The sequence below is a fragment of the Falco rusticolus genome, chromosome 9, assembly GCF_015220075.1.
Source record: "Falco rusticolus isolate bFalRus1 chromosome 9, bFalRus1.pri, whole genome shotgun sequence".
NCBI lineage: Eukaryota > Metazoa > Chordata > Aves > Falconiformes > Falconidae > Falco > Falco rusticolus.
Window position 1 is genome coordinate 25,963,691 of NC_051195.1, and position 15,157 is coordinate 25,978,847.

At 35.9% G+C, this 15,157-nt stretch overlaps 1 protein-coding gene across 1 annotated transcript in view; it reads left to right on the top strand.

Moving 5' to 3' along the window:
- The window catches only part of HECTD2 (HECT domain E3 ubiquitin protein ligase 2), a 40,496-nt gene that overhangs the window by 14,052 nt on the left and 11,287 nt on the right, over positions 1-15,157 (top strand). Inside the window, exons 5-13 of the mRNA XM_037400673.1 lie at positions 359-448; positions 1,051-1,115; positions 2,178-2,223; positions 3,324-3,433; positions 4,766-4,914; positions 6,467-6,590; positions 8,786-8,882; positions 9,758-9,865; positions 11,696-11,828. Of these exons, the coding sequence (XP_037256570.1) occupies positions 359-448; positions 1,051-1,115; positions 2,178-2,223; positions 3,324-3,433; positions 4,766-4,914; positions 6,467-6,590; positions 8,786-8,882; positions 9,758-9,865; positions 11,696-11,828 (922 nt within the window). The remainder of the gene's footprint in view (positions 1-358; positions 449-1,050; positions 1,116-2,177; positions 2,224-3,323; positions 3,434-4,765; positions 4,915-6,466; positions 6,591-8,785; positions 8,883-9,757; positions 9,866-11,695; positions 11,829-15,157) is intronic.

Below are 15,157 nucleotides of genomic sequence, written 5' to 3' on the forward strand. Positions count from 1 at the left end.
CTTGACAAATACCAAATGCTTATGGTTTTGTTGCTCTTGTTTGATGATGGATCAACAACAAAGATGAAAAATGAAAAATCAATGTAATTCATTATTTGAAATCCTCTTACATTTTTAAAATGGAGCAATAAGGTAATGGAGTTACATGAATATTGCCAATGTTAAGTATTATTATTGTTTAGCTTAATCTTTCACATATTAGTAAAAGCAACTTTTCTTATGTTTTCATAAGGAAAATAAGTAGTTATATCTGTATGTTTTGTTTAAACTTGCTGTTAAACTTTTATTTTTCAAAGATAGCTAAAATATTCAAAACATTCCAAAACCAAAATGCTTCATGTATTGTCTAACTTTACAGAAAGATACCAATGCACCATTTAATACCATTGAGGACTCTGGAATCAATGCAAAATTTGTGAATGTTGTCTATGATGCCTTATTAAATACTGTAAGTAGAAGAAAAGAATTCATGTTTTAAAATATTGTAACAATTATTTCAGTAAAGAAGTATGCTAAGAAGTAATTTATACCAAAAGTTTTTCTCAGATAGGCACAATTTCTGAAGAATCACTCAAAACACACTTAAAATGGTCCTATGAGAATTGCCCGAGTCATGAAGGCTGCTCTAGTAAAAGAGGAGAAAATTTTTGCTACTAGTAATGCACTAGTTTGTACTGTGGTAGATCTCAAAGACTACTTGCAAGATATGTATGACTGTGATCAGACATTGCATGGTGGAAAATAAGGACAACATGAGGATGGGGGTAGCAAAAAGGAGATTCTGTGCCTCGTAAACAAAGGATAGGAGTAATTCAGAAATTATATTTACAGTTTTTAAGTTGTTTAAAGCCTTGAAAGCCACCGTTGGCACAGCTCCAGGCCTCGGCTAATAGTCTGCAGGGAAAGACACTTAGGAGCTCAGCATCATAACACAAAGACTTCTTAGCTGGCTTGAATCACAAGCAAAACAAACTTGCTTGTTCATACAATATCTTGTATAGAATATTTATAATTACATCAGATATGATTTTTCCTCTCCTTTTTCCATAGCCTCAAGATGTTCAGAAGTCAGTCCTAAAAGGAATAATTAATGGTCTGCTACAAGAATGGACAGGGTAATTATAGCAAATGTTTTCATTAGTGCTGTGCCAGCACTTAAAACTGATACATGTTTTGTCTTTTTTGCTTTAGCCAAAGAAAATGTTCTGATAAAATTTATTTGTATCTCTTAAGATACATAAGAACTTGTCTTCTTTTGTAAGGCAAATCTGCTGAAATGTACCTTGAACTCTGTAAGCTGACATCGAACCTCTGAGAGGCAGACCCAGACCCAGCCATACATTTCCCCACAAAATCTCAGCTGCTTGTGGCCAGGGTGATCTTTTGGGCATCTGAACTGTGAGATGAATTAAGGAATTTATCCAGAGTAAATCATATTTTCCCCCTACCCCCAAAAGCAACTAGGATGTTTAACCTATATAATTCCATGATCCAAAGTTTACTTCACAATTTAAGTGTGTGGTAACAGCATAGAAAGGGTAGTGCAGGATGCAGAAAGGGATAGCCCAAAGGTGGGAGGTTTGGAGATGACGCCATTTTAACAGAAAGTAATAGAAGTGCAAATGCAGTTTGATTCACAAAAAGATACAGCAAGACAGCACCTTGTTGTGCCTCACCTGTGACCCAGCCCTTGGCTGTTCCTTTCTCCACTTTATACGACCTTTTCTGTGCTGTTGTGCCATGTATATCTGTGATTATGTAAAAGTCTTGAAGCTGACGAACAGCAAGAAGTACAGAGGCTGCAGTGGTACAAGTGTATGGAGAATTCTGGCAGGAAATATCAAAGATGAGTCAAACTCTTCTGTGGTATTGCTCGAGATTAGACAGCAGCATGGACTTTGGAACACCTCTTGCTCTTCAATTCTATAATTCTTTTTTTTGTTGTTGTTTTCGCTTTTGTTATGCTACAAAAGATGGCTGATACAACAGCCTTTAGAGAGGAGTCGGAATCTTTAAGTGTCCCTCTCTGTTTCTGAGAGCAGTGGAGATCCTTACATGTATTATTCTACACGTATTGGCAAAGCAAATTTAAATTGTAGAGTGCATGACTTCGTGAATCCTGATGTGTGTATATGATGTATACATACATTTCTGCTTATTATTTCATTCATTCATAGGCCACGAACAAAAGATGATCTTAGAGCATACTGTATACTTCTACAGGTAAGAAAAATACAGTATTTTTATTTAAGTATATGTCTGATTAACTTATAATCTATAAACCAGTATACTACGCAAACAAGATACTTTGTGTAGCTGAGATAATTCACATTTAATTTCTTGATATAAGAATGTATTAAAATATGGAAGAAGTGTAGGGTATGCATGATGGGAATGGGAGCTTAATGGAAGATGATTGATAGGGAAGGGTTGCATAGATTAAAACCACGAACTAATAGGCATGTAATTGTTTCCTATCATTTTGTGGGTTGAAAGAACAAATGTTTTAGCAGGTTATTTGTTCTTATTTCTTCCTTTTTCCCAGATTTGCTTTGTTGCTATGCTGTAACTCTCATCTTTCCAGAAAGTTTCAGTATATGCACTTGTTGATATTGTAGCTTTCTCCAGTGTTGCATTTTATCCAGCAGACTTTCTCCAGCCTGACTGGCTACACTGTCTGATTTCTGTTTGTGTTAACCTATTACCTTTGCTACTGTAGTTGATCTGCATTTGTAGCAAATTTCCCCTTGAAATTTTGCCAGTGTAGGTAACACCTCTCCACACAAGGAGAGGTTTCTGATGTTATTTGAGAAGATCAGATGGTAATTTGATTTTTTGAGACAGTAGTTCTGTTCTCTGGGGTGGTATACTAGCTGTGAATTATGAGGAATGTATCCTGCTGAGAAGTGGGAATGTGTGAACTCATGTGTAAGAGGGAGAGTAAGTTTGGACTGATGTGCGGGAAGACGGGAGCTGTGAGAATCCTTATGACTGAGGTGGAAGGCACATCACTCAGAGGAGTGTGTAATTTATGTGCTACATAGTAAATGATAATAAAGAAAAATATGTTGAGTACTGCCTTAATTACCTGTGGGCTTTCTTCTGAAACGAACAAAAAAATCATACTTTAGAAGTTATGTATTTTTTTATTTGACTGGAAGTTGCAAATCACTTTTTTTTTTAGTTTTACCACTGTCACAGTGATTTTGTGTATTCCTTTCCTGCGTAATTGTATTGGCAACAACAAACATAAGAAAAAATCCTAATGACTTTTTCCCTTTATGCAGTTTATTAACCTAACACATTTTTTTAATCTTTTTCAGAATCCTCAATTTAGTAACACTTCTACTTATGTCATCTATGCTCACTTGCTAAGACAGATAGCAGCATTAACAGAAGCTGACCATCATTTCCTAGTGCACTGGTCTAAAAAGTAAAAAAAATAAAAAAATAAAATAAAAAATTCCATTTTTAGGATTAAAATTGTTACTGTATTTCCATTTATGTTGACTGTTTTAGAAATTCTATGAAAGTTCATTTAATTGACTGAAGAGATTGTTTTTGTTGTTTTCAAAGTACATTTGGACATAGACCACTGGTGATACTGATTTATAGATGCAAACTTTATATAATATGTAAAAATGAATATCTACATGCAAAACAGCCTTAACTGTAAAATAACTTACGTTTGTAAGTTTCTTAGATACATGTTTAAATGGTATTATTAATACAAACATCTTCATGATCTTTAAATAAAGGTTTGTCTTGCATAATTTGCAAAAGACACTGTAACTTTACTGTATTGTGTGAAAACCACAAATGAAATTGAGTCCCTGCTTTGTAGTGTAATAGAGGTGGTGAAAGTGTGTAGTTAGGGCATTAGATTTTGAAGTAATTGAAATAACTCTAATAGCACCTCACTAATACAAGTCATGTGGGGGTAACTGCCCAAAGAGCAGCTTCTAAGGTGGTATGCAGGTTGCATTCCTTTTGAATGGCCATATTCACAATTCCCTTATCTCCTAGGGAATCTGTTAATAAAAGGCTTTCTTCTCTGCAAGGATGGAAATTATATTTCCCTCCCCCCACCCTGTAATATGTCTAGATTTGCTTAAAAGTGTGGTAATGTATGATTTCATTTGAATCGGTGTTTACAAATAAGGTTTACCATCTTGGTTAGGGATGCAGTAGGCATATTGATGTTTTTATTCTTTAAACTTGTATTAGAAATCTAAACCACTAAAATAAGAAAGATCTTATTTAGAAAAGGATGCTTTAATATATCTACATGTGTATGTGTATTGTTGTGATATTATGAAAGTGGTGCAGCACATAATTTAAAATGACATGCTCTTGTCACAAGCATGTGAAGTACTTATCATGCTTTATTCAATAGGACCAAGTATCTCAAAATAAATTAAAAAATCAGAATTCCTCAGTATTCAGATTATGGAGTGAAATAGCTAAGGATTTTTGTTTTCTTTTTGTTTTCTAGAAGTCAAGAACAAGTAATGATTCTGTTGCTTTTATTTATGTATTTATTTTTGTCAAATCACAGACATTAAAAAGCATAGTTAGAAGTGCACTGAAGAGCATTGCTGTTCAGCCAGTACTTAAAAGCATGTTTCTTCAAACTTTATATTTAGAATTTTGTGTTTATGTATAGGACAAAAGCATGGCTTTTAAAAAATAACATTGAAATCTGATAATATGAACTAGTGTGAACAGTGATCACATGAGAGTAATTGCAGCATGTTTGTTTTAGGATTTCACAGAGGAGGTTCAAGCAGCTGGTGGACAGGTTACTGCAATTTATTTCTTTACGCTTGTTTCCTGCAAAACCTGAAGAGTTTCCACCTATGGTGAAATGTACCTGGTGGATTCCATCAGCAACCAAAGTTCTGGCTTTATTTAGTAGGTATTTTTCTTGAACTGTGTATGCATGTGTATGTATATGTATGTGCGTTTGTGTGTGTGTATATATAGAGATATATATGTGTATATGTACATGCACGTGGTGGTGGGTGGAACAGTTGACACATCTCTTCTCGGGGAGGAGACTGACAATGATGGTGGCACAGTATAAACTACAGTAAAATACCATAAAGTAGTAAGTAACAGAAAACATCTTCTGTGGGCAAGTCCTCATACTTGTTTTCCAGTAGAGGATAACTGGGATATGTCATTTTCCTGTAACAACTGAAGATCATTCAAACAAAAATCCACAAAAGTAACTGATGTTCAAGGTTTCCCTTGGTTAATAAAACAAACAGTTTTAAGTGTTTAATTGCCAGAATTTCTTCTGCAGCTGGCTTTTCCCCTGCAGAAGTATTTAACGTCTAAGAGAAGTTAGTCAATTCGTATGCCTCTGAAGTCCAAAACTACAGCTTAAAACTAGTAAATACCTGTCCAGTTCAGCACAGAGCACAGCAGATTTGACCACTGCAGATGCAAACCTCCTCCTCCATCATCCCCAAGAGCTTAGTGATTAGAGCATTTGCTATGGAAATGGGAGGCTTAATATCGGTGCCCTTTTCTTGAGGGGTAAAAATCCTTTTTAGGAGAAAATGAAACCACCAAGTGAAAATTAAAATTGGAATGAGGATGGTCTCGTTTTGCTGTGAACTTAAAACTTTTAACTAAAAGCATTCTGCACAGTACTGCCTGTCCAGAGCCACAGTTTAGATACATGAGCTCAACTGTATCTAAAACCAAGATATGTGTTGTCTAGTCATCTGTTGAAGAGTTAATTGATTAATTCTGCAAAAAGAGATATTTAGTAATGCAAAATATACAACTACTGACTGATCAAAATTAGATTATATTTAAGTGCAAAGAGAGGATAGTTATTGGCTGTTTGATGTTATATGAATGTTGCATAATGAGATAGGCAGCTTAAATGAGAATTGGTTTTCTTCATTTTGTCAAGTATTTAATTTTTTGTACTGGTGAGTCTAGGTGGTACTGTAGTTACCTGAGGAAATAGGTGTATCTTTGCATGCTATGCTTTTTACACCTCCCTTTCCATCCCTTTTGCAAGCAGACATCAAACTCAAACAGGTAATCGTTAACTGGAAAGCATGTAGATGTAATAACATAGCTATGTTTGAAATTAAGGTGTTTAAGAAATCCATCTATCAAACTGCTTTTTCATTTATTTCAGCAGAACATAGCATGCTTTATTCATGAAACCTTAACTTAGTGTATATCGTTAAGCAGGCTGGAGTCAAATGGAGGTTCTGTTATCATATATGGCTGAACTAGGGATTTACTATATTCTACAGCGATTAATGTGATGTCATACAATATTACGTTATAGTTTTAATTCTGTAGCTAAGACTGAGGCAAAGTTATTTGTAGCTGATTTGGCTTAAAGTTTCTGAGGTCACTGGTGCTCAGGATGCCTAGAAAACAGATGTGCCTGATCCAGGCAGTGTTTTAAGAGGGTTTTGTGTTTTCTTTGTAGATGCTGCAAATAGTCTGATCAGTCCTCCTATTATTTCATATACGGATTTCTATAATTCTACACTTGATCATATTGATCTTATGGAAGAATATCATAACTGGCAATGTTATGGAAATTCTCACAGGTAAAAGGAATAACTGGTCGTTTCTTGTTAAGTAGTATTTCAAAGCACTGTATTTATACTATGTATATCTATTGGATATACTGTGTATGTGTTACACATACCCTTTATGTGTGTATATAGAGTCACATTAAATGCTGTATTTTATTGGGAGAACAGTATAGCTACTACTTGCTATACTTGCAACTGCATGGGTGCAAGATTGACTAATAAAACATTCTGCTGTTGTAGTCTGAAGAAAAGGTGTAAAATGTAGATGATAATAATATGGGGTTATTATTTATTGGCATAGACTTCTGTGTCTTACTACAAACATATTTTAATGTCCAGTATGTTCTCAGAAAGTGGTATTGTATGCATACTTAACCATGAAAATGCATCTAACTACCTGTATATATGTGGGTCTGATCATATTTGTTCCAGTGAAATCAATTGTACTTTTTCTGTTACGTGAAAATAAACACACAAGTTAAGTCTTTACAGACTCAAAGGTTGTAAAGGTATTTCTCTTCTTGTGAGAGGCAGCAGTCAGTATGATTTAGAAATGTCTAGAGAAACGGCAATTTCATCCTTCTGTTAATGTTTAAAATCTTACTAACATTTTCTTAATAAAAATGTTATTTGTGTAGCTGTATTTTTCAGCTTATCAGTCTGTATCACTCAGTCTTTACAGCTTGAATCACAAGATCTATTAAAATTTCCCCATATTTCAAGACTTTTCAGTAAGCTAGTTTAAGACATTAGCCATCCAAATGTAGCTTTTTGTTTATTGTGTCTGTGTGCAATTTTCCTTGCCTTTATCAGCAGTTGAGAAAAACTTGGAGAGCATAATTTGCTCCACCAAAGCAGGTATTTTAGGCCAGGCTTCTGTCTGATACCTGATATTCTGCTTAGGAAGGAAGAAAGAAAAAAAAAAAAACCAAACCACAAACCAAACAAAATCCACCAAAACCCATGACATGATAGCAATAGAAGTACAGTAGGCTTTGCGTAGTCTCAGTAAAAGCATTGGTATCTGAATACTGCTGAGCTTCAGAATTTATTTTTTTTCCTTTGGCACCATCTGGCTGTTTTGGCACCCACATCCAACCTTACAAAAGGGCTGTGAGATTTCCACCTGCTGCAGTTCTTTTCAGTTAGCTGGGACATTGGGAATTCAATATATGTCAAAATGAAGTTTGCTTGATACATCATTTCTGGAGTAGCTGAAGTGCAGACTATGGCTGTATAATTCTTAAAGTAAATATAATTCTTTTGCTTTGTTACAACTATATGGTTAGAACTAAGAAGGCCAAGTAGGAGCATGTCCTGATTTACCTTCCATATGAAATATTTTGAAATACGTAATTCTTTGAACTAAGTCAACGCTCCTTAGTAAAATGTTTTGGATTAGGATTTCCAGCAGACTAAGTGAGAATATTTTTTTCCTCATTTTCCTTCCTTTCCCAAAGACATTAGAATCTAGAGCTTCTCACAGGCAAGATTCAGGGTGCACATGCAGTCTGGATTGAAGATGCACACATACAGTCTGAAGCTCTGGGTATTTCTATGTGAACTTCTGCTAGGTGATACGTGAACTAAATCAACAAAAAACTTAGCAAAATAACCAGTAATAAAAAAAAACCTTTTACCTTGATTGTTCAAGTTTTTCCAAGTTATTATATTACTTGACTGCAGTGGAACATGGCTGTGATCTGATGTTAGAAATCAACACCTGTAACCCTGGGTTAAATCTGAAGGACTAGTGGGAAATCAGGTCCTTTGAAAATCAGTTATGTAGCAAATAAGTCAAACTAGAAATATTTTTACTGTATACCTAAGAATGCTGCACTTAGATAGCTTTTTCCTGTATTTAATAAGAAGAAACTTAATGTTTTCTTTAACTCAGTGTATCAATTAAAATTTAGTACTTAAAGCAGATGACTGATTTTAAGTCTACTGATAATGATAAAAAAGCTTTATTGAGGATAAGTATTATTACTAATTACAATTTTAGTAGTATTTGAAAATAACAGTTTGTTCTACTGAATTAAACATGTATGTAAAACAAAAACAACAGCAGCTATTTGCAAATTACTGTCGGTGGAGGAAAGGTAGTTACTAAATGATAATGCAACAATTCACAACTGTGTACTTAAAAAGAAAATAATATGCTAGATGCTAAAACGGAAATAATGTGTTGTCTTTTCTCTTGTTAGGTTTTCTTTCTGTCAATACCCATTTATTATTTCTATAGCAGCAAAAAAGCTTATTATTCAAAGGGACTCAGAACAACAGATGATAAGTATTGCACGGGTAAGTCATTTAGAGATAACTGTTTGTCCCTTATCCATCGATATTTTATCAGCTTTTGTTAATTGATATTACATACAGCCTTTCATCACAACTCCTAGTATTTCAGATTACTCTGAAACAGAACTTGAGCCATTTTACTATTACTAGTTTACAAATGTCCATGCTGGATTGTCTCAATATTTTTTATTTTCAGGATGCTTATAAATACTGGTGTTTTGGAGAAACAGTTACAGTAATTTAATTTTTTTTTCTTTTTTGAGAAACCAGCATAATGTGCTTGCTTGTTAAATTAACAATGTAATTAAGGAAGAAAAATTCCATAAGAATTTTGGGTTGTTTCCTATTTTATTCTGCAAAGATATGTTGTCATGGAAGACCAGGATGCAACTGTACGTTCACAAGTGACAGAAGAGGTACTGCTTCTGGGCAGCCTATTCTGTTTCGGAAGGGGCATTGTCTGCTTCCTTCAGTGGTAATTTTCTTCAAGTGCTAGGTGATACTGGCTTCCTCGGTGCTCAGCATGGCAGCACCGCTACATATCCATTCCTGTCTTGCTGGATGTTTCTTGTGAATAGCTAAGTAAAGCACAACCCAATCTTGTACGTATGTTTTTAACTGTTTGGGGAGTTAAAAAAGTTGCTGCACAATGGCCACCTTCTTGTTAAATTTCCTGGTAAGTTAGTTCAAATATGGTGTAAATGCTATCTGCAGTAGAAAAATTGCTCTCCACATCTCAGAAGATATTGAAACAGCTATGATATTGGGGTAGTGCCTTTAATGCAAGATACTAAGGACTTGTGAAATGTAAAAAGTGTGGCACTTTGCTTTTTAAATGAAGATACTGTATGTATGATGTTTATTTTTCATTCAAATAGCAAAGCCTTGTGGATAAAGTCTCTCGTAGGCAGAAACCTGACATGAATATGTTGTTCCTAAATGTGAAAGTGAGGAGGACGCATCTCGTTAGTGATTCACTTGATGAGGTAACAAAATATGTAATTAAATGGTGTGTTGCTGCAGAATAGCTATTGAACTTAGATTTCAGTTTGATAAGTCATATTTAAATTTTTCTGAAATAAGACATTGGGAATAAAACTGTATAATACTAAATAAAAATAATTACATTTCTGTCACAATAACAGCGCTGCAAAGTAGATTGGGTTAGACATTCTGAACTTTATTTTCTGTCCTTATACTGCTCCATAGCTAAGCCCATAATAAACACACATTTGCATGCCATATAGTATGTATTTGTGTTTGCAATTTTTGTTTTAAGAATACAGTGCATAATTGTCATGTAGGACTTGGTTCCACAATAGGAACATGAATAGTAAGTCACTGATCACTAATGAGTTTGTTCTGTTCTAATTCTTGGAATATTTTTATTCTTTTCCTTTACCAACTTCTCTACCCTGCAATAATTATTTTAGGCTTTCTTTAAGTTCTTGTCTTGATTTTAACTAAATTGCTTGCATTCTTGAATGTAATTTTTCCTTTTTTAGAAATGAAACAGATGTGTCCATTAAAGTGGGCAATTCTTCAGTGTCCACTGAACCATGCCAATTAACATTATTTAATGAAATCTAGTTCCCTACTCTTTCTCAACATTAAAACGAGCCTGATGGTATTGAAAAGTAAGTCCAAGTGGTGAAAACAAAACCAAAAAAATTCTGATTACTCATGTTCAGAAAACATAAGTTTAAACGTTTTTTTCCTAGATTAAAGCCTGTCTATTTTGGCCTTCTTTCCTGAGATGAAAGAAATAAGAGTCGTAATACTGCTTTCTGTCAGGCATTGTAGGGATAGCTTTACCACACTGAAATAACCAAGAGCGACTTCAAGTTCTGATAGCCAGAATATTCTCCTATTTATTTCTGATGTTTTCTTCTGCCCGTCTTGGGGATGAGTGAGAATGTATAATATTCTCCACATTCCCAAAAGTTTGGGGAATGGAAGGTGGGGAAAGATGTCTTATTTATATTTCAAATTGAAAAAAAATCAATTTGCAAAGGAAAATCAACTAATAAATAGTTTGTGTTAAATAATACAAATACCTATAGTTTTAAAATTTGTGCTAGAGGAATTTACTTGAGCAGCTAACAACATAAAAATTACTTTAGCACATGCATCTTCCTGGTTGGGGAGCTTTCTCTGGAGCTGGCCAGTAATTAATGATTTAAAAAATTGTATAGGGTTTTGAACTGAAAGATCACTGCTAATTGTGAAAGACGGTAGTCTAATTCTTTGCAGGTCTTTTGCATATCTGGATGAAATGCTGTCTCTCAAGATAAAGGAACGAAAACAGCTTGTTACCATTGTCTCAAAAACAGTTTTACAAAACAGCTGATACTTGCTGGCAGGTATCTTATGCTGAACAGAACAGTGTCCAAATACTGAACGTTTTAGCTACCTCCTTATTTCTAAATATCTCCAAAGGATGTCTAATTATTTTTTTAATCTATCATTTCTTCCTGGTAGCATGTCTTCTGTGCAGGTAAAAAATTATGTAGGTCCGAAATATTCCAGACAGACTCAGTTCATTGCATCTAGTAGCGTATTAAAAGTCTGTTTGCATACCAAGTAGCTTCTTTTCAAGTCTAGAGAGTGGCACCTTGTGCAAGGCAATTGATGATGTTATGTAGGCACGATCATCTTGTTTCTGTAATTCAATCATTGTTTTAATATAGTTTTGACCTATCAGTAAGAGATGATGCAAATTACTAGTTTAAACAAAGCAAGAGCAGTAGACAGATGTGTTCTCCATGGCTAGAGGTAAATCTCCTTTTTCTTCCTTCCTTCCTGTTTTGCAATAGCTGGCAAGGAAGAGGGCAGATCTGAAAAAGAAGTTGAAAGTCACATTTGTAGGGGAAGCTGGTCTTGATATGGGTGGCCTGACGAAAGAATGGTTTCTTCTTCTGATTCGCCAGATTTTTCACCCAGATTATGGTGAGTCCTTATGTATGTTCTTAAGTGCAGTGTTAAAATATATTCATTTTAAATTATTGAAACAGTGATGGATAAGAATTCTTCATTAATCCAATATTAGACTAGTTACTAATTGATGTAAAAACAAAAGCAGGCAAGTTAGACTTGTATATAGATGAGAAGTAGTTTTGGCATAGAGGAAGGCAGAAGGGAGTGGGAAGCACCTGAAAAGCTTTGAAGACCTTGGCTTTGGACAAGATGGTTCAAGCATTGTTGAAAAACTGAGATTTTGCTTCAGTGGTATAGCAAAATCAGACTGTGAACAAATCTCTGATCAATGGAAAGGTTTAGAATTAGAATTGGGATTCCGAGTTTTATGCCTTTAGTCATGGTAAACCTTGTTTCAGAAACAGGAGACTCAATGTGTATGGTTTGTTAGTGTCCCTAGACTAGTGAGTATATTGGATACAAAGCAGGGGGATTCAACACTAGCAGCAGACTTTCCTTGAAGAAGTTCTTCAGATATGTCAGTTTTGTTACAGTTTTTCGGTCTCTGTCCAGAGACAGGATCTTGATTTACCTCTGGGCAGATGGGAGAAGGCCATCAACTTCTTTATGGAGTAGGAGAAGGATAATTTAAATAAAATTATAATTATATTAAATAATAAAAATATAAATCTGTTATAACTCAAATGGAGTCAGGCCTTTGAAAGGGTTATTTCTATTTCTCTTCTGAGTAGAAAACTCATAACAGTTTTCTATGAGTGCTAGTCCTAATAACAAGCTACGAATAAGCAAAAGCTATGCAAGCCATTGAAACCGACATTTATCTGCCCTTGGAAGTTTTCTGTAATTCACAGAAATATATGTGTGAATGTGTATATTTGAATTTAAGAATAAATTTCTTCCATTTAGCATAATATATCGTTTGTTTGCAATTGAAATACGATATTCCTGTTGCGAAACAGGCAGAGACATATATAGCAGCCTCTGAAGTAGATGGTTGTTGTGGCTTAACCCCACCTGGCAACTAAGCACCATGCAGCAGCTTGCTCACTCCCCCCCCAGTGGGATGGGGGAGAGAGCTGGAAGAGTAAAAGTGAGAAAACTCACATGGGTTGAGATACAGACAGTTTAACTAGTAACGCAAAAGCCGTGCACACAAGCAAAGCAAAACAAGGAATTCATTCACCACATCCCACCGGCAGGCGGGTTTTCAGCCATCCCCAGGAGGGCCGGGCTCCATCACATGCAACGGTAACTCGGGAAGACAAACGCCATCACTCCGAACGTCCCCCTCCTCCCTTCTCCTTCCCCCTAGTTTATATGCTGAGCATGGTGCCATATGGCACAGAATATCCCTTTGGTCAGCTGGGGGCAGCTGTCCCAGCTGTGTCCCCTCCCGACTTCTCGTGCACCCCCAGCCCCTCGCTGGTGGGGTGGGTGAGGAGCAGAAAGGGCCTTGGCTCGGTGTGAGCGCTGCTCAGCAGTGACGAAAACATCCCTGTGTTACCAACAGTGTTTTCAGCACAAATCCAAAATGCAGCCCCATACTAGCTACTATGAAGAAAATTAACTCATCCCAGCCAAACCCAGCACAAAGGTTTAGCAAATATTTGGGTAGACATAAGGCCAAATGTGTTTGTCACCTGCCATCCTTGCCTCTTTCTCCTCATGCTGCATTTTCTGTTTTTACACTGCCCTCAGCTGTCTTCATATTGCTAGTTTAGGGGATGCTGTTACTGTGCTCAGTTCTAGCAAAGTGCTGGCTGCAGCCTCCCATGTATCGATGGTTTCCATTTGCCATGATAGCTGCACTCATGTTGCCTGCAAGTTCTAGCACTATTTCTGTGATTGGTATAGCTAGAAGTTAGTTCTTACCTGAATCTTTGTCATCATATATTCTTTTTGGTGTATCTGTGTGGCCAGTATTCTTAAAGTGGTCTGAGATGCTCTCGGGAGAGGAGTCAGGTGCAGAGACAGTATAAGCAGTTGTGAGACTGAATGAAATAGCCTGCCTCTGCTGTTACCAGGACCTGTGAGCCCATAATGATACCTGCAGGCCCAAGGAGAGAGGGGAAAAAAAAAAAAGAGGAAGATTTTTGGAGTTAACAGGAGATTGGAAGATAAGAATGAGCATTCATAAACAGGCAGTTCAATCTACTTGTTTTATATTGCTGTAGATGGATCTGGGTGGTTTCTTTTTCCCTACTCTAATTTATCAAATGAGTCAGCTTTCCTCAGCTGTGCATGGATACATTACTGATGTTATAATAGGTTAAAGTGTTCCCAGCCTGGCTTTTAAATTGGAAAGACAGATTTCCAGGGACTTCAGCACCTACTAGTCATTGGTAGAATGCAAGAGCTTGTCTGTCTTTGCTGGGGGTGTTCATGTCTCTTAAATATGCATGATCCTCTGATGATTATAGAATTCCTTCTAAAGGTCCAGAGTTTTAAGTCATAAATATGTCCTCAAATCTGCTGAGATCATTAATTGTCTATAGCCTTTTTTCTAGTAAAAAGGGGTCTGTGTGGAGAGATGACATTGGTGATAACCTTAATAGGAAACAATTTATCATGGAGAAAGGGTTCTGTAGGTTTGACAGTTCTGTTAGTAAAAATGTGTTGTCAGCAGAGCTTGGTAACTGATGAGTTTGGAAATATTAGAGAGAAATATATTTTTTTTTCGCAAGCTCTGGCAGGCTTCCTTGCTTTAAAGTGTAAATTCTTCCCTTGATAGGACTATCAGTCAAGTGTGGGAGGAGTTCAGAAATGCTCTTGTCCCTTGGAAAGGGACTGTATGCTCTTGTTGTCTTTAAAGCTGCAAATAATGTATATCAGAAGCTTCACAGGAAAACATCACTGTTGTTACCCTTTCCAGGTTAGCTGATCCTGCAGATTTAACCCATGCAATTAAGGAACACTCAACTCGCTCAGTTTCTGCCTTCCAATCTGCATTACTATGTTTTCTTCATCTTGGTGTGGACAATTAGTAAATGGGATTTGAGACTTGTTTTTTTCCAGCATCACTGCCACATTTCAGTATGTGAACCTTGCTCAGCCTTGCATGCAACTGTTCTGTTGCTTCTGGTAAAGGCACTGTCTAAACCTTTTGTGATGAGGACCTTTTTGAGCTGAAGTTGAAAAGCTTTTTCAGGAGAGTAGGGGAGTATAAATACGAAGGCAGAGTTTTACGTATAAATTTGTATGAGTAGTAGATGTCCCTGAGACATCAGTTGGATTTTAGCTCTTTTTTTAACCCAAAGGAGTTTGATTTTTCATTTAAATATTTTTTTTTTCCCAAACTTCATCTTCAAACACAGATGTGGTGAGCTACTGCATACAAGATG